We start from the raw sequence: 19,588 nt of genomic DNA, 5'->3' as shown, positions 1-19,588 counted from the left end.
CGGTAGGCTGAGTCAGGAGAATGGTGTGAACCCGGGAGGCAGAGCTTGCAGTGAGCCGAGATCATGCCACTGCACTCCAGCCTGGGCAACAGAGCGAGACTCCGTCTCAAAAGAAAAAAAAAAGAAGAAAAAGAAAACCCTCTCTCTTAAAAATCCCCCAGCTCTTACTATTTCATACTTAGGTACGCCCAGTAATTTCAGTTTTGTATGGTCTGATATAAGATTCCTCTAGTGTTTTAGTATTCTTTAAGATGAGTGATACTGTAGAATACTCTCACATTTTTCTTTTTGAGTATATAAAAGTAATCATAAGTTTCAATTTTTTTTTTTTTTTTTTTGAGACTGAGTCTCACTCTGGCACCCAGGCTGGAGTGCAGTGGCACGATCTCAGCTCACTGCAACCTCCATCTCCTGGTTTCAAGCGATTCTTCTGCCTCAGCCTCCCAAGTAGCTGGGACTACAGGCGCACACCACGCCCAGTTACTTTGTGCATTTTTAGTAGAGACAGGGTTTCACCATGTTGGCCAGGCTGGTCTCGAACTCCTGACCTCAGGTGATCCACCTACCTCAGCCTCTCAAAGTGCTGGAATTACAGATGTGAGCCACCGCACCCAGCCTTCAATTTTCAAAGTTACATTTTTCTTTCTTTTGTTAGGAACAGCGTTTACATTTTCTAAAGCAACAGGAGCGCCGTCAGCAGCAGTCTATTTCTGAAAATGAAAAGCTTCAGAAATTGAAAGAACGAGTTGAAGCCCAGGAGAACAAGCTGAAGAAAATTCGTGCCATGAGAGGACAAGTCGACTACAGCAAAATCATGAACGGCAATCTGTGTACGTGCCTGCAACACCCCCTCGACACCACTCTCACCAGGCCCAGATCCAGTGAAACATAGTCTAACTGCCTGACAATTCAGTCACAAATTCACAGGACTAAATAGCAAGTGTGCTCAAGTTTTGCTCTGTTATTTGCATCTAAAAGGATGGGTGGGTTAGGTTAAGTGATCTTAAAATTGTGTAGTCCCAGCTACTTGAGAGGCTGAGGTGGGAGGATTGCTTGAGCCTGGGAGGTCAAGGCTGCAGTAAGCCATGATCCGGCCAGTGCTCCCCAGCCTGAATGACAATGAGACCCTGTCTCAAAAAAAAATAAAAAGATCTCTTGCGGCCCTCAGACGCAGTAGAAAGATCCTCTTGTTACATTGGTACCCGCGGCCCTTTGGATTAGGGTGGGGCGCTCCAAGACTTACTCATTCAGAGGGTCTGTTTTTCTTGAATAACTTAACTTGTATCCATGCATTAAGATAAGTTATGCTGATGCTCACTTTTTTTCTGTATGAACTCTTATTTTATTCATTGGTTCAGTCTGTGCCTACTTTAAGTCACAGTGATGCATGAGAGAGGCTTGGATGGCCCTGCCTTCACAAAACCTTTGGTCTCAGAGATTTCTAAGTCACTTGAACAAACTAGCTTATGGACTGATTACCCTAAAGAATAGTCGGGAATTAATGCAAATATAATTGTTTGCTTTATGAGTAATCAGATACATGTGTCCCAAAGGCTTTTTGAAATGTGTTGTGGATTCTGCATATCACAGCTTTCTCCACGGTCTGGCACTAAATGATACTAGAATTAAGTTCAGTGTATAGAAATGAAAAAAAAAAAAGGATCAACTAAATCTTTTATTCTTTTCTTGTGTGGTCAATTATAGCTGCTGAAATAGAAAGGTTCAGTGCCATGTTCCAGGAAAAGAAGCAGGAAGTACAGACTGCAATTTTAAGGGTTGATCAGCTTAGTCAGCAATTGGAAGATTTAAAGAAAGGAAAACTGAATGGGTTCCAGTCTTACAATGGCAAATTGACGGGACCAGCGGCGGTGGAGTTAAAAAGACTGTACCAAGAACTACAGGTAACTCCTGGGTCTGGCAATGGTTGTATTAAAACATTCTCATCTTTCTATCTTTCATTAGCATGGGTTGGAAACCTTAGGAAGTGGAAACAAATTAGTAGATTCTAATTTAATAGTAGGCACAAGATATATTCAGTACAAAATAATTTTTTAAATGACTTGGGATAGGCCGGGTGCGGTAGCTCACGCCTATAATCCCAGCACTTTGGGAAGCCAAGGCGGGCAGATCACAAGATCAGGAGTTTGAGACCAGCCTGGCCAATATGGTGAAACCCCGTCTCTACTAAAAATAGAAAAATTAGCTGGGCGTGGTGGCGCATGCCTGTAGTCTCAGCCACTTGGGAGGCTGAGGCAGAAGAATCACTTGAACCCGGGAGGCAGAGGCTGCAGTAAGCCAAGATTGCACCACTGCACTCCAGCCTGGGTGACAGAGTGAGACTCTGTCTCAAAAAAAAAAAAAAAAAGGATATAATTCACACAGCGTACAATTCATCCATTTCAAGGATACAATTCAGTGGCTTCAGTACCTTCACCGACTTGTCAGTTACATCCACCACCACAGTTAATTTTAGAACATTTTTATCACCCAAAAAAAAGGCCCGCACCTCTTAGCCATCACCCCACAACCTCCATACCCTCCAGAGCCTGGCAGCCACAGATCTACTTTCTGTCTCTGTAGATTTGCCTATTCTGGACGTTTCATATGAATGGAATCATGCAGTACAGGTTGAGCATCCTTAATCCGATAATCTAAAATGCTTCAAATCTGAAACTTCCTGAGCTCCAGCGTGGCATGCAAAGGAAATACATGCTCATTGGAGCATTTTGGATTTTGGATTTCCAGATTAGGAAGGATGCTAAACAGGTAAATATAACATAAATATTTAAAAATCTGAATGAATCCAACATCTGAAATGCTCCAGGTCCCCAGCATTTTGGTTAAAGGATATTAACCAAAACACACCCTGTATGCGGTCCTTTGTGACCGGCTTCTTTCACTTAGGATGTTTTCAGCACAAAATAATTCAATTAGCAGATAATAATCCAGTAAAGAATTAGGGTGATATTTTAAGGCCTTTGTGTAAACTCTTTTGATGAGCTAGGTGCCTATTGTTAAATCTTTGTCTTAGCTCAGACTGCTATAACAAAATATCATAGGCTGGATGGCTTAAACTATAGACATTTATTTCCCACCGTTCTGGAGGCTGGAATTCCAAGATCAAGGTGCCAGCAAATTCAGTTCCCAGTGAATGTTCACTCCCTGGCTTGCAGAGAGCCGCCTTCTCGCTGTGTCCCCACGTAGTGGAGAGAGAGTTCTAGTCTCTCTCCGTGAACTTCATCATGGGGGGCCCCACTCTCATGACCTCGCTTAAACCTAATTACCTCCTAAAGACCCTGCCTCCAGACACCATTACAATGGGGTTAGGGCTTCAACATAGAGATTTTGGGGGACACATTCAGTCCTTAACAATCCTTAAGATTTTCATTTCTCAGAAGTTGTCATTCAGCAGGCGATTTTTCAAGCCAGAAATAGGTCTTGCTGCTTTATTAGCACTTGCTATAAAAAATATTATATCATTTTATGAAATGAGGGTATTTAACTACATAGAGTAAAATCACTTGTGGTTGCTGTTAAGTTCTTTAACATAAATGCATAGAAGTACTACAGTATTATAAGGTTTCATGACTTCTACATTTTAAGCGATTGTTAAAAGTGCAGCGTTTTAAGGATTTTTCGGTGAAATGCGATGAGTGTAATATAAGGATGTCATTTATTTCCAACTTTTTGGACTGCAATCCAGGTTTTTGTTTGTTTGTTTTTGTTGATGTTGTTTTGTTTTTCTTTTTTTTGAGACAGAGTCCAAGGCTGGAGTTCAGTGGCACGATCTCGGCTCACTGCAACCTCTGCCTCCAGGGTTCAAGCGATTCTCCTGCCTCAGCCTCCCCAGTAGCTGGGATTACAGGCACCCGCCACCATACCTGGCTAATTTTTGTATTTTTATTAGAGACGGAGTTTCACCATGTTGGCCAGGCTGGTCTCGAACTCCTGACCTCGTGATCTGCCTACCTTGGCCTCCCAAAGTATTGGGATTATAGGCGTGAGCCACTGCGCCCAGCCTGCAACCCAGTTTTTATTGTTGTTTTTTGTTTGTTTGTTTTTCGAGACAGAGTCTGCCTCTGTCACCCAGGCTGGAGTGCAGTGGGGCAATCTCAGCTCACTGCAAACACCGCCTCCTGGTTTCAAGCAATTCTCCTGCCTCAGCCTCCCGAGTAGCTGGGATTATAGGCGCATGCCACCACACCCGGCTAATTTTTGTATTTTTAGTAGAGACAGGGTTTTACCATGTTGGCCAGGCTGGTCTTGAACTCTTGACCTCAGGTGATCCACCCACCTCGGCCTCCCAGAGTGCTGGGATTACAGGCGTGAGCCACCGCACCCGGCCTGCAATCCAGTTTTTAAAAGTACATTTTACGTCCTGTTGAGTATACACATGGAAGTGTGTATGCACTAGTGCTGTGGGCATCCGAAAGTTTAAGACAACTCTTACTATGGGAAGTACACTCTGATATTTTCTGTTCTGTCCTAGTTCATTTCTTTAAAATGCTGGTTGCAAGCCACTAAAATGATGTAAAGGTGCTTCACTTGGTGACTCAGGCCATCCTTTTTGGTCCTTTTTGAATTTCCTGCTGCCTCCACAGTAAGGTGCATCATGCGGTGGGCTCAGGCCTGAAGCAGCTCCATGGGGTGGAGCAGAGCATCCTTTAGTTTCTGAGAGTCCCAAACACCGCACTCAGTCTCCTGTAATCATCATTGGCACTAGTCATTTCGTGTGCTTTGAAGAAGATGCTTACAGATGTTTGCTCTTTCTTTGTTCCATGAGAACGCTGTCCTGGCTCATCTCTGCTGTACCTGTGAAATATTCCACACAAGGTGGCAGTGCATGCATGTAAATATACATGAGAACTTAATGCTACTTTTTCTTTTTTAATCTCCCTGGCAATGAGAATTTGACTTTTAATTAACGCAAATCATAAAAGTTGTATTTTGTGGTTTGTAGATTCGTAACCAGCTTAACCAGGAACAAAATTCAAAACTTCAGCAGCAGAAGGAACTCTTAAATAAGCGCAACATGGAGGTGGCCATGATGGACAAGCGAATCAGTGAACTGCGTGAACGTCTCTATGGGAAAAAAATTCAGGCATGTGAAAAAGTTTTTGTGAGATAAACTACTAAAGATAGTTTATCCAAGCATTGCCCATCTTCTGTAAGTAGCAGTATGCTCCCCCATCCACCATAACTGATAAAACATAAATAGGCCATAAACCATCAAAAATGACAGAACAAAGTTCCTTCTCCCAGTGACTCATTTATTTCCTGGTGTGTGGAGGCAGAACCATCCTCAGCCTGCAGCCTTGCTCTCAGTGTCCTGGCCTTCCTTCCTCCCCATGTGTTTCTGTCTCCTCTTCACTGGGGGATGCTGTTGGCTCTGGAGTCACAGCATCTGTCACGGTCCGCACTCTGCCATTTTAAGCTGTGCCAGTTTGAGCAAATTCTTTGACTTGCGTAGCCTCATGTTCTTGCTGTAAAGTGATTTGTCCTACCTGCCCCGTGAGTTGTTGTAAGGATTCTTATAAATAAGCCATGTGGAAGGATTTTGTAAACTCTTGACCAAAATGCTATATAAGGGGTTATGCTTCTAAAAAATCCTTATTTGATACTGAATTTTAAAGGTAGTAAATACTCATTGAAAAAGTAATACAATAAAATACTCATTGAATAAATACTCATTGAATAAATAATACGATAAAATACTCATTGAATAAATGCTCATTGAAAAAATGAGTATTTATTAACCTTTGAAATTCAGTATCAAAGATTTTGGACTTGCCAGCATCCACAATCACATGAGTCGATTCCTTAAGATAAATCTCTTAAGTACAGAAATATTTAAGGGAAAATGTGAAAGTCCTTTCCACCCTGTTCTCTAGAGGTGATAGTTGCTAATGGTTCCAGTCTTTTCCCTAATAAAGACACAAAGGTACAGAACTTTAACTGAAAATGGGATTGCAGGAATTACACTAGTCTCACTGCTCACCTTGTCTTTTTCTAACTGCAGCACGGGTGTCTTTCCAGGTCGTTACTTCATTCTGGTTGCACCATCTGAAAGCTATTCCCTGGTCCCAGAGCCTATAACCCCTTTACCACCCTCTGTAGTCAGGCAGGGAGTCCTGAGTCTTGCTGCCGCTCACAGTGCATTGGTGAGCACATGTACCACTGAGCCGCCTGCATGGAGGAGGGGCGCCTGCACTCTGTGTCTTTGGCCGGATGTGGCACTTGACTTTCTCGCACCTGTGGCACTCAGTGATTAGGGGAGCAGTGCCTGAATGCAGAGCTGAGTGCATTCTGCCCTCGTGGTAGGAGAATGGAGCACCCACTCTCCTGACCCACCAGCAAGGACTCCCTTCCCACATCTCCCTTCTGCATATAGTTTGGTGACAGAATAGTGTCCTCTTGTTAGCCTCTACTGCTCTGAAAGATGCCCTGAGGAGGCAGCATGGGCTTGAAGGCCTTTGCCTAGGGGGAGTGGGTGTGGAGGGTGGTAGACGTAGAAGGGAGCTTCCAGTTCTGTGGATGTCACAGTCTCTCATTTACAAATCTGCCCTTCTTTTAAAAAAACAACACAGTGAGTTTAAAGATCAGTAGTTTATTTGTACAACTTTATGATTTCAGATGTTGGTTTTCCTTTTTCTCAAGATTAACAACAAAGAGGCCATGTGAGAGAGAGGCTGCAAGCACTTTCCCTGTGCTTACATATGCTCCTCAGTAATGGCGTAGTAGTCAGGGCTTCCCAGAGAAAGAGAACCAGTAGCGTGCGCGTGCACGCGCGCGCGCGCGTGTGTGTGTGTGTGTGTGTATGTGATTTAAGGAATTGGCTCACATGATTGTGGACGTTGGCAAGTCCAGAATCTGTGAGGCCAGCCGGCAGCCTGGAGGCCCAGGGGGGGATGTTGCAGCTGGAGTCCGAAGGCCAACTCTAGGCAGGATCCCGCTTTCTCAGGGCATCTCTCTGTTTCTCTTAAGGCATTCCACTGATTGGATGGGGCCCACCCACCTTCTAGAGGGTCATCTGCTTTACTCAAATCTAACAATTTGAAAGTTAATCTCTTCCAGATTGGAGACTATTATTCTAAGTGAAGTAACTCAGGAATGGAAAACCAAACATTGTATGTTCTCACTCATAAGTGGGAGCTAAGCTATGAGGATGCAAAGGCATAACAATGACACAGTTGACTTTGGGGACTCGGGGAAAGGGTGGGAAGGGAGTGAGGGATAAAAGACTACAAATTGTGTGCAGTGTACACTGCTAGAGTGCACCAAATCTCACAAATCACCACTAAATAACTTACTCATGTAACCAAACACCACCTGTTTCCCAAAAACCTATGGAAATTAAAAAAAAAAAAGTTAATCTCATCTGGAAAATACCTTTTCAGCAACATGTTGTCTGGTATTTGGCCAAATATCCGGTTACCGTGACCTAGCCAAGGTGATGTGTAAAGTTGTCCATCACAAACAGCTAGATTCATTCCACCTACACTTCAAGGGATCGCCTTGAAGAAGTCAGTATTTTTGCAGAGATGCGTCTCCACCCAAAGGTCCTAGGTACCTTTGAGCAATTGTGAAAGCCATAACCCCTCACCCCGAAATGACCTGTCCTCATGCATATAGAATCTTACAATCACAGGGGTTATGGATCCTATTTAGAGCCTATATTGAGATCTTGAGGAGTCAGTAGTTCTCTAGAATCCCTGTTCCAGGCGCCTCTGTTCCTGAGCAGTGTTATGTGAACAGTGTCCTCTGTCTGTGGCTCTGTGTCCTGGCTGAGAAAGGCAGCGCTGCCTTCAGGGAACTGGGCCCATTGCTGGGGGTCAGAGCCTTGCATGCTCACTGTGCCCCACGTGGCTTAGACAGTACCGGCTACAGCCCTTATCCCGACTCCACGGGTGTGAGCACAGAGGCTGAGTCACCTGCCCGAAGCAGCACAGCGAGTAAGTCACAGAGGGGATTTGAAGCCAGGCTCAGAGCCCAGGATTTGACCAGTGTCTCTGTGCCCACTCAAGGGAGGAAGAGTATCCTGAGTAAGAGGGAAGCTGCATGTGGATCACGGGGAAGTTGCTCTGCCCTCACATCAGCTCCTCATGTGTACAGCTCCAGATGGGTGGGTGTTGTCAGAGAATTGCTCATAGGAAGCTACAGTTCCTTCTCCACAGTCTCCCCTTCTAGATGCTGATCTTTCCAGATGACAGGCTTCCTAAAAACCAACCACTGAGTGAGTGCTTTCTGTCCGAGCTGGCAGTCTCTTGCACTAGGCTTAGGACTTCTTTGAATGTAGGAGAATCTTGACTCTCATTTCTTCCCAATTTGTAGCTGAACCGTGTGAACGGCACGTCATCACCACAGTCCCCTCTGAGCACATCGGGCAGGGTCGCTGCTGTGGGGCCTTATATCCAGGTTCCCTGTGCCGGAAGCTTTCCTGTGCTGGGGGACCCCATAAAGCCCCAGTCTCTCAGTATTGCCTCAAATGCTGCTCATGGAAGATCCAAATCCGGTGAGTGGTCCTGGCCCTCTTCCTGGGGGAGAGTTTGTGAGCAGGGAATGGGGCCTGCGGTGGAGGGGCAGGGGGTGGGGCAGGCTCCTGAGGCTCTGCCCCACACATCATCAGACTCCAGGCTCAGTCTCCCCGTGAGGCGCTTGGAGAGCTGTGTTCCCCCGTGGTAACGATCCTAAAAGGAAAACAAGTTATTTTTACTGAACTAGAGGTCTCTACTCTGTGGCTTTTCAAAACACAAATGATTAATTAAAACTCTGATCCATGGGCCGGGTGCGGTGGCTCACGCCTGTAATCCCAGCACTTTGGGAGGCCAAGGCGGGTGGATCACCTGAGGTCAGGAGTTCAAGACCAGCCTGGCCAACATGGGGAAACCCTGTCTTTACTAAAACTACGAAAATTAGCCGGGCGTGGTGGTGTGCACCTGTAATCCCAGCTACTCAGGATGCTGAGGCGGGAGAATCACTTGAACCTGGGAGGCGGAGGTTGCAGTGAGATCGTGCCACTGTGCTTCAGCCTGGGCAACAAGAGTGAAACTTCATCTCAAAACAAAACAAAACAAAACAAAAAAAACTGACCCACGAGTGTCCTCTCTTACTGCAGGTTTATTTACTCTGAGGACACTGAGGCCCGGCATGGATGCCTCACCACAACTCGGCTGCAGCCAGCCAAGTGGAGGGGCTGCCCCTACAAACAGCGCTCTGTCCTCATTGATCAAAGTCCACACATCGTTGGTTTGGTCTTGACCTCACAATGGTGCTGTGTGATGGACTTGGACCTCCAGTGTAGTCCATGGGTGGTGCCCCTGCCAAGCAGAGGGCAAGCTGTTCATGGACAGTCTGTTTCTCAACCAGTGCATTAAAAGTGTTGGGGCTTCCTTGCAATAAGACTTTCTTTATGACTGAGGTTGACACATTTCCCTGAAACACACAGCATCAGGAATCCCTGTCCTGATGTATTGAAACATTCCTTCGTTTATGAAAACAGTACTGTTACTCTCTGGCCATCAGGCCTGTGTTTCGAGCCCCTTTTTCGGGATTGTGGTGGATTTGTGCTCATCTTTGTTTGCTTCATTTTCTCTTGCCTGGCCCCCAGGAGGGACAGCGACACATCTGTTGCCCCCACTGGGGAGCTTGGGTCTTGTTATGAACTCCGAAAGAGAAGAGCATCACCAGCCCTTGTGAGCCACAAGCCCCCACTCAGATCCCTTACGGCCGTGTCTCAGCAGCCACATAAAGTGTGGGGTTGGCATGAACCCCTAACTGCAGGTTTCTCTGCTAAGCTGTTATTTATAGTTTGAACCACCCTGTGGTAGGAGTAGATATTTGTCTGTTTCCAGTGGGAGGTAATTAGCACAGCCAGCTACTTCTCTGCTGACTTCCTTTGAGAAACTCCCCAAGGTGAGAATGTCTCCTGTGTCCCGTCCTTGTTGGTGTCTGCTGTGCTGCCTCAAGGGGTTGCAGCAAGGAGATGCCTTCACAAAGCCCTGGTCCTAGCCTCTGCTGTGGATGAAGGTCATGGACACGGGGAACCTGTGCTCACCTTCAGAGTGGGGGCAGCAGCTCAGCCCAGAGGTGGAGCTGGGCTGTGAAACCTCCTGGCAGGGACTCTAATCCCTTGCCGTTGGCTGTCCTGGTTCTGTGTCACACAGATGGCCACAGTAAACCCAGAGTGACCAGCTCATGGACAGTGTCAGACCTCGACGTCGGGCCTAATTATGGCTCCTCGCGGCCCTCTGCAAGCCCATTTGTAAACCGTATGTTGGCTGACAAGCTTAGTGGGAAGCTGCATCCTCTTTAATATGTACAAAATCACCTGTCACTTGTTTTTCCAAACTGACAAAGGTCTGCTCATCACATCTAGATTTGAAAAAGATGCCACACAAACATAATTTGTCCCTTTCTTCAACAGACAGGTATGGAGTTTGGGTGGGGGCCACGTGCACCCTCCCATCCTTAGAAAGGGTGTGACACCAAGGGACAGACGCTGGCGTAGCACGGGTTTTGTTTTGGAGGGTTTTTTGTTTGTTTTTACAAAATTAAGATATTTCTGAGTTTATTATGAGGCTTTTAGTTTTACAATCATACTAAAAGATAATTGTTCCTCTATAAAATGATTTTCCTTCTGTACCTCTTGCCTTCTTCTGAAGAAAGGAGAAAATTGCTTTTTAGTCCCCACTATGGCTGATTTCCATAAAACTTCCTGTTGTTGCTGGGTGGTTTCTGAAGCACCTGGACAGCCACATTCCCTGTGACCCTGAGACCACAGGCCCTGTCCTTGGGGAGGCTGCAGGTTTCTGGCCACACATCCTCCAGGCCACATGGAGCAAGATGGCAGTGGGTCCAGGGGCCTTGGAATGCCTCGCCAGGACCCACGGGGCTTGACTAGAGCCGTCTCAGAAGCTGCTGCCTGGAGCCTGCATCATAAGTTCACAGCCCAGCAGTGTATGCAGCTGGGGGTGCGGTGCGGCTGCATCGGCTCAGTTTGGCTTAGGAGCAAGCCGTGTGAGGCTGCGGCTGATGGGCCCTGTGTTGCCCAGGCGCTCAGGGCGCAGCCGGGAAGCTTCCTCGTCATGTGCTATGAGTCCAGAGTTCTGGCTCAGACGTTGTTGTGAGGACCACTGATTTTCCTGCTGCTGCTTAGTTATCCCCTCCTGCCTGTGCTGGCAGATGGGATAAGGGAAGGGGATGTGCTGTTCCTGCCAGGAGGGCCTAAAAGAGTCCCTCTGATTTCTGTCTGTCCCATATTGCTGATGGCGCTGGAAGCGTTGAACACTTTAGTTCAGTTCAGCACCTGTTCCTGTAAAAGAGAACCAGGAGCCTGTGTTATAATGGACTTTCGGCCACTGTGAGGGGCCTTGTGTTACAAGGGGATACTTCTGCACCCTTTTTCAGTTTGGAAAATACTCTGTAAAGAACCTGTCATTTCAGTGGCTTTCCTGAAAACTTGGGGTTGATGACCGGCTTTCTAATCACTGCAACAGAATGATAGCCTGCTCCTCCTGCTACGCAAATCAGTGGGAACCTGCACGGGCCTCCTGTGATCATAAGTTACCTTAGAGGGCAGAAATTTTTATCTCAATAATTAAAGTACTACAGGTCAAACCTATTATGAAGTCAAAAGATAAATCTTTTTTATTGCTCTATGTAATTGTATTCATAAATAGTGTTTCAAAAGTAAGGGCCAGTGCTTATTTTGTTTGGTGGTGCTGATGCAATGGATTTGACCTGTGTTGAAATAGGGCGCAGCCCCAGGCCCGCACCAGTGGAGCCTTGGTTTGGCGTGAGTCTCTGGTAACACTTGAGGCGATTTGGGCGTTGGCAGTGAGCTGCCAGCAGAGCCCGTCCCTTGCTCTTGTGCACGGGTCTGTGGGTGCTGGAGGAGATCAGCAGTTGTGCATGTGGCTGGTGGTCGACCACTCGGTTAATGGATCTGCATCAGAATGGGATGTCCCAGTGCTGTTTTTGTTTCTGGCAGAGTGTTATTCTTAGGTTGGTTCAACTACATTGAGAAAAGTTTTACCTAAGTTCTGTGTTCTTTTCAAGCTAATGATGGAAACTGGCCAACATTAAAACAGAATTCTAGCTCTTCCGTGAAACCAGTGCAGGTGGCCGGTGCAGACTGGAAGGATCCGAGCGTGGAGGGGTCTGTCAAGCAGGGCACTGTCTCCAGCCAGCCTGTGCCCTTCTCAGCACTGGGACCCACGGAGAAGCCGGTAGGCCTGTGCCTTTACCACAGAACACAAGCGGGCTCTTCAACAGGGCTCTCTTCTGCCTTAGTACTAAGCTAAAGGGTATGACTTGTCAGGAGGCAAGTTAATCCTGTTATTGTCCAGACAACACCCAAAGTCCTAGAGGGTTACTGGGCCCTAAGAGCCTGAGCAGCCCACGAGTACACACACCTTTCGGTCAGAACTTTTGCAGACAGGCAATGAGCTCAACAGTGTGCCCCAAGTCCTGGTCACAGCCAATTTGACGGATTACAAATTCTACTGTGTATTCTCTTGGGAATGTGGGTGGAAATATTCTTAACTGTTCAAAGGGTGACTTTGTTTTTCTTCTTAACACCTAAACTTAGGGCATCGAGATTGGTAAAGTGCCACCTCCCATCCCGGGTGTAGGCAAGCAGCTGCCTCCAAGCTATGGGACATACCCAAGTCCTACACCTCTGGGTCCTGGGTCGACAAGCTCCCTGGAAAGGAGGAAGGAAGGCAGCTTGCCCAGGCCCAGTGCAGGCCTGCCAAGTCGACAGAGGCCCACCCTGCTGCCCCCCACAGGCAACACCCCCCAGCCAGGCTCCTCACAACAGATTCAGCAGAGGATTTCCGTACCGCCAAGTCCCACGTACCCGCCAGCGGGACCACCTGCATTTCCAGCTGGGGACAGCAAGCCTGAACTCCCACTGACAGTGGCCATTAGGCCCTTCCTGGCTGATAAAGGGTCAAGGCCACAGTCTCCCAGGAAAGGACCCCAGACAGTGAATTCAAGTTCCATATACTCCATGTACCTCCAGCAAGCCACACCACCTAAGAATTACCAGCCGGCAGCACACAGCGCCTTAAATAAGTCAGTTAAAGCAGGTAGAGTGGGTTTATACTCTCCTTTTCTTGGGGCTAGGAAATTATACTTTTAATTAAGAAAATACTAATGTATTTCTTTACGTTTGGGCCACGTGCTATTTAGGATTAAATTTAATTCTTACATAAAAGTACAGCCTTGGGTGTCAGTGTCAGAAGGGAATGGAAGCTGGAATGCATGGAGGAGGCCGTTTTGCAGATGGCTCACAGTTCTCTGACTTCCTGTCTGAGCAGCCGCCTCCCTGTGCTACTTAGGAAATCCAGCTCCGGGAAGGGTGAGATGTCAAGAATTTCCTCTTTTCCTTCTGTTTCGTGGTAACTTGTGCCGGGAGCTGTCCAGTGCGTAGAGGGTGGCCTTGACCACTGGCCCTCCTGGTAGCGGCTGAGCCCGACCCCTGGGCATGGGCAGTTTAAGGAGGTGCATCTGCTGCGTAGGAGCCTTCCCCATAGCCCAGAGGGGAGGAAAGCCTTGGTTTGGGTTATGGAGCTCAGATGTTCTGAGAAGGCAGCTGAGAGAAGGTAGCTTAGTTCCACACCTACCACAGAGGCTGATGGTGTTTCCGACTCTTACGGGAGGAGGCCGCGGGTCAGGTCTAGGCTAGGGCCTTCTTAGACATTCCTGGGCATTGGCTGCAGCTTCTAGACTCACAGTTGAGGGATTCCTGGACGTGCCTAGTCACTTCCTGCACAGGGACCTCCCAGGTGGTGGTGCAGTGTTCCCTTGTGGGGAGGGTTCTGGCTGTGGTGGGAAAGGCTTAGACCATTCTCAAGAGCTCCTGGACCTCCAAGTAAAACCTTCCTGCTCTGAGGAGGCGCATGTGTCTCCATCATGTGAGTTAGTCCAAGAATCAGATGCATGTTTAGTGGTTTTTGTCTTTTTCCTTGGCCAGAAAACAGGCAGGCTTGTCTGCGGCAGGAAAAGTCGGGTTAGCACCCTATTTTTTTCTTTTGAAAAAGCTCCAGTTCTGGAAACCCAAATGTAAAAACCGACACATTAGAGAGGCACTGCACCTTTCAGAAGGAGTCAGTGGAGGCTCTAGGAGGGGGAGGTTTCCTCAGAGATTTGAAATGAGAATTGAAGAACAGCAGCAGATGTATATGTGTGTCTTTGCAGGAGCCTGTCTCTGATGTAATCATAGGTGTGTGTGACTAGATCTCTGTAGTGAGGTCGAAATTGCCTCTGTCCTTTGTGTCTTCCCCAGTGTATGGTAAGCCCGTTTTACCTTCGGGTTCAACCTCTCCATCGCCGCTGCCGTTTCTTCACGGGTCGCTGTCCACGGGCACACCACAGCCTCAGCCATCTTCAGAAAGTGCTGAGAAAGAGCCTGAGCAGGATGGCCCCGCCGCCCCCGCAGATGGCAGCACCGTGGAGAGCCTGCCACGGCCACTCAGCCCCACCAAGCTCACGCCCATCGTGCATTCGCCACTGCGCTACCAGAGTGATGCAGACCTGGAGGCCCTCCGCAGGAAGCTGGCCAACGCGCCCCGGCCCCTGAAAAAGCGCAGCTCCATCACAGAGCCCGAGGGCCCCGGCGGGCCCAACATCCAGAAGCTGCTGTACCAGCGCTTCAACACCCTGGCCGGTGGCATGGAGGGCACCCCTTTCTACCAGCCCAGCCCCTCCCAGGACTTCATGGGCACCTTGGCCGATGTGGACAATGGAAACACCAATGCCAATGGAAACCTGGAAGAGCTCCCCCCTGCCCAGCCCACAGCCCCACTCCCCGCTGAGCCTGCCCCGTCATCAGATGCCAATGATAATGAGTTACCTTCCCCCGAACCAGAGGAGCTCATCTGTCCCCAAACCACCCACCAAACTGCCGAGCCGGCAGAGGACAATAACAACAACGTGGCCACGGTCCCCACCACGGAGCAGATCCCGAGTCCTGTGGCTGAGGCCCCATCTCCAGGGGAAGAGCAGGTCCCTCCAGCACCTCTTCCCCCTGCCAGCCACCCTCCTGCCACCTCCACGGTGGGTGTCATTGCTAGACCAAAGCCTGGCCTTCCTGGTCATTCATGCAACTAGGACCTCTGGGGTCCTTCCCTTGGTCAGGCTGTGCTGGGAGCGGTGGGAACCAGGGATGTCCCTGAGTTACGTCTTGTAGGGAGGACGGACAGTCACACAGACAAATGGGGCATGAAAAGGCATGACAAATGGGGCTCGGCCACACAAATGCACAGTGTGGCCAAGCCTTTCCCAGACAGCTGGTCAGGGAGCTCCAGAGGCTTTCCTGAGGAAGGGGAGCTGTCGCTGGCACCTGAAGGTCCTGTAGAGAGATGAGGGAAGAAGCATCTAAACAAAGGCCCTGGGTGGGAGGTCAGTGTTGATGGAGCAGAGGGGGAGCCAGGCGCCATCTCAGGGAACCCTCAGTGGGATTCTCTCCATTAGGATCGGTGCCATAGCAGGAAGAACCCTGTCGCAAGTGGGCAGGAACGAGCTGCTGGCTCCCATCAGCTACTTGGCAGTCACACGCCACCCTCCCTCCCACAGAGTCTTCCGAGGAGTGGCCAGAAGCTCAAACACGGCCGTGTCCCTTTGTGCGTGAGCCAGGGACTCAGGCCTCAGACAGGGCTCTCCCTTGTAGTGAGCAGAGTGGCCCTGGCCCTTATTTGAGGCGGTCACCTGGGCGCTGCTACTGCTGCCACTCCAGGGCTGCTTTGCGGAGCCACTGTCTTTGGGCTGTAGCTCTCACCACTCTTTCCCAGCAGGCGTGGGTTCTTAGACTTTAGTGGGCCACCTTTCACTGGAAAGCGTGCTTCCTTCCCAACAGAGCAAGCGGACCAACTTGAAGAAGCCCAACTCGGAGCGGACGGGGCACGGGCTGAGAGTCCGGTTTAACCCCCTGGCACTGCTCCTAGACGCGTCTCTGGAAGGAGAGTTCGATCTGGTGCAGAGGATCATCTATGAGGTGAGCTGCAGCCGGGGACCAGTGCACGCTGCTGGGGGCGAGGGGATGGGCGCTCACAGGCCGTGTGTCCTAGGTGGAAGATCCCAGCAAGCCCAACGACGAAGGGATCACCCCACTGCACAACGCCGTCTGCGCCGGCCACCATCACATCGTGAAGTTCCTGCTGGATTTTGGTGTCAACGTGAATGCTGCTGATAGTGATGGATGGTGAGGCCCATAGGAGTGTGGGGTGGACAGATTTACTTACCCTGCTTTGCATAAGGAAAACAGGCGTGTTCTAGACAATTAGGAAGCACGGAAGAGAGAATTAGAGCAAGAACACCCATCATTTCATCCTTGAAAGACAGCTGTTGCCAGGGTTTCCTTGCCTTTTTTTCCAGCCTTTTCTCTTGATGATTTTGTTAAAAACGTGGCTGTGATTATGCTCTTTCTGTGCCTCATCATTAACATTGCAGTCTAAGCATTCTGTGAATCATTCCGTCTTCCCCTTCTCATATGTTCCGTATGGACTCTTCACACTCTGTGCTCCGTGTGAAAAGCAGCCTCAGCATCCCCCTGGGTCAGGCATGTAGGTTGTCGCATTGTTCATTCCGTTTGCCTTCGGGAGCTCTGCTGCTGGGCGAGGCGTGTTGGTCTCCTGTGGGGGTTATTTTGAACTATCAGACAGCTGACATTGTGCTGTATTTGAATCGTGGTAAAATACACATAACATAAAATTTCCCATCTTAGCTATTTTTAAATGTGCGTTTCAGTGTGTTATGTACATTCACATCACCATGCAGTGTGGCGTGAACATCTGTGGATTGGCCATTTCTTAACCCATTCCCTGTGCCCCCTTTTCAAAATGTATGTATGGTCTGAAACAATTGGCTCGTGGAAATCCTGCCTTTAAAGAAACAACACTGAGACTTGATGGCACAAAGGCGAACGCCTTCCGCGAGATTCCTTAGAGGGAAATCTCTGAGGGCCACGTCCTACAGGACAGGCAGTGCCAGGCCTGCACCTTCACCCACGCTCTATTCCAGGACGCCGCTGCACTGCGCTGCCTCTTGTAACAGCGTTCACCTCTGCAAACAGCTGGTGGAGAGTGGTGCCGCCATTTTTGCCTCAACCATAAGCGACATTGAAACTGCTGCAGACAAGTGTGAGGAGATGGAGGAAGGCTACATCCAGTGCTCCCAGTTTCTATATGGTACGCAGGGGAGGCCTGGGGCCACAGTGGTGCTGTCTGCTGTGGTACTGCCATGGCAACAGTCAGCCGGTGCCAGAGAAGCTTCAGCACAGCTTTCTGTTTGTTTTTTTTAAGACAGGAGACAAGGTCTCATTCTGTCACCCAGGCTGGAGTGCAATGTCGCAATCATGGCTCACTGCAGCCTCGACCTCCCGGGCTCAATTGATCCTCCCACTTCAGCCTCCCAAGTAGCTGGGACTACAGGCTTGTCCCACCACAGCCAGCTAATTTTTTGTACTTTTTTTTTTTTTGTAGAGACAGTGTTTCGCCATGTTGCCCAGGGTGGTCTCGAACTTCTGGGCTCCAGCGATCTGCCCACTTTCAGCCTCCTAAAGTGCTGGGATCACAGGTGTGAGCCACCGTGCCTGGCAGCACAGCATTCTCGAGCTGTTCCACCTTCTTCAGGGGCAGCCAGGATGTCTCACTCGAGTGAAGGTCACACTGCCCCTTGTTTTCATTCCTGAAAACATGTTTGAAAGTCCATGTTGTTAGAAGGATTCTGTGCCAGATTCCCAAGAAAACAAAATGACTTGGCTGTGCTTTGCATAGATGTTCTGTACCCTTGCTTCTGGAAGCAGGGCCAGCTCCTTTCCTGGGGTGGCCTGGGGCCCTGGCCATTCCCCGGAAACATTTGATGAATGAGGCTCATGTCCTAATTAAGCTGCTTTAGCCAGGGCCGCATTTTCCAAGAGCTGGAACATCTTCTCTATTCTGAGTATTAAACAGTCACAAGTCATTTATTCCACACATTACTTGAGAACATACTATGTGCCCTACACTGGACCCTAGGTTTGAAATTATCCATGAAAACAGCCATGTGATGCCCTCTTTGGCCCAAGCTCCCACAACAGAGCCAAGCAACAAACTCTCAGGCTGTGTGGCAGGGCTAGGGGAGGCACAGCAGCCCCCAGGTGAGTCCCGCCAGTGTGAGGAGGAGGCTGCAGTCACAGTGGCACCACCACAGGGAAGGGAAGCTCCCCATGGTCACCACAACTGGGCCTCAGAAGCAGAGTGTCCCACAGAAGGGCCCTTTCTTGGGAACCCACAAGTAGCTGCTCAGTCGGGGCTCAGTTGTGTGTAGTTTGTTCATTACCATCCAAGAGCAGTCACAGCTGCTCTAGCTAGTGACTTTAGAAATCTGTTCTGGCTGTGATTGCTAAGTGTCACCTTAAGAACAGCACACTTTTGCCCTGGGGCTCAGGAGCTCGTTTGTCCTGTCTGTCCTGCAGGACTTAGAAAGGGCCGGCAGCAGGAGCAGCAGCTGGGCCGGGCAGGGGAGGTATCAGGTGGGGGCCCTAGTCTCCAATAGTCTCTCATCTCCCTCGCTGGCCTCTGTGGGGCCTGCTGAGAGCAGCCTCGGCAGCAGCATGACTGTGTCCTATTCCTCGAGCAGGGTCCCTCACTGCAGGCCACCCTCCGCTGAGGCCTGACCATTGCTCTCTGGTTCCAGGGGTGCAGGAAAAGCTGGGTGTGATGAACAAAGGTGTGGTGTATGCTCTGTGGGACTACGAGGCCCAGAACAGTGACGAGCTGTCCTTCCACGAAGGGGACGCCCTCACCATCCTGAGGCGCAAGGACGAAAGCGAGACTGAGTGGTGGTGGGCTCGCCTTGGAGACCGGGAGGGCTATGTGCCCAAAAACCTGCTGGGGGTGAGCACTCAGGTTACTTACGGGAAACTAGCCGTCCGTGTCTCTGTACAGCGTGTGGTCCTATCCTGCTGTGGGGCTGGGGAGGGAGGCTTCGCTTCTCTGAGCCTCAGCAGCCCCCTCTGTAGAGGGGGAGGTGCCTACTTGGCAGAGCTGGCATGAGGCTCAGGCAGGGCCCCAGGAGGTTCCCCCAGCCATGCTTATGCCATGGAGGCCCGTGCGGAGGCTGAGTGCCCCAGTGAGGGGCCGCTCAATGAGCTCGGTTCATGATGAACTTCACCAAGTGGCCCGGCTCACCCCACCCACACTTTCCCCAATCTAGAAATCTCTGCAGCCTAGAAATTTCTCCAGTGGAGGGAGAGGTGGGAACGTGCAGGCTGCTAGCTCTGTGTTGGACTTGTGATTCCCTCAGTCCTCTGGCAGAGGGAGCTGCCTCTGCTCTCTTTGTGCCCTGCAGAGCTGCCAGGGGCTTCCTGTTGAGCCAACGTTCTTGGCCAGGCAAACACAGCAGGGAGCCAGGCAGAGACCCTTGCCCAGGGGAGCTTATGACCTTGAGAGCCACAGGCAGTCACAAGTCTTTAGGTGGCAGGAAGTGTTGTGAGAAAAACAGGATCTTCTGGGGGTACGAGGCACATTTTAAAGAGGGCTGGGTGGGTCTCAGTGTAGAGGTGCAGCTGAGTGTAGGCCTGAGGGACAAGGGTGCTGCACGGCTG

At 49.6% G+C, this 19,588-nt stretch overlaps 1 protein-coding gene across 11 annotated transcripts in view; it reads left to right on the top strand.

Annotated features, from left to right (window-relative positions):
* The window catches only part of PPP1R13B (protein phosphatase 1 regulatory subunit 13B), a 115,241-nt gene that overhangs the window by 94,112 nt on the left and 1,541 nt on the right, over window positions 1-19,588 (top strand). For 5 of the 11 annotated variants that reach the window (XM_014347714.5, XM_034938234.4, XM_063596405.1 and 2 more), the window contains exons 6-16: window positions 656-830; window positions 1,705-1,901; window positions 4,961-5,101; window positions 8,332-8,512; window positions 12,058-12,227; window positions 12,590-13,091; window positions 14,291-15,060; window positions 15,860-15,997; window positions 16,071-16,204; window positions 17,023-17,189; window positions 18,679-18,878. In XM_014347714.5, coding sequence (XP_014203200.3) covers window positions 656-830; window positions 1,705-1,901; window positions 4,961-5,101; window positions 8,332-8,512; window positions 12,058-12,227; window positions 12,590-13,091; window positions 14,291-15,060; window positions 15,860-15,997; window positions 16,071-16,204; window positions 17,023-17,189; window positions 18,679-18,878 — 2,775 coding nt within the window. Of the gene's footprint in view, window positions 1-655; window positions 831-1,704; window positions 1,902-4,960; window positions 5,102-8,331; window positions 8,513-12,057; window positions 12,228-12,589; window positions 13,092-14,290; window positions 15,061-15,859; window positions 15,998-16,070; window positions 16,205-17,022; window positions 17,190-17,483; window positions 17,664-18,678; window positions 18,879-19,588 lie in introns of those variants that run through there. The other 6 variants (XM_034938232.3, XM_034938233.2, XM_063596401.1 and 3 more) reach the window with 3 other exon arrangements.

The sequence above is a fragment of the Pan paniscus genome, chromosome 15, assembly GCF_029289425.2.
Source record: "Pan paniscus chromosome 15, NHGRI_mPanPan1-v2.0_pri, whole genome shotgun sequence".
In the NCBI taxonomy this organism is placed as follows: Eukaryota; Metazoa; Chordata; class Mammalia; order Primates; family Hominidae; genus Pan; species Pan paniscus.
Note: the sequence above shows the minus strand (reverse complement) of the source record. Positions and strands in the feature narration are given on the sequence as shown.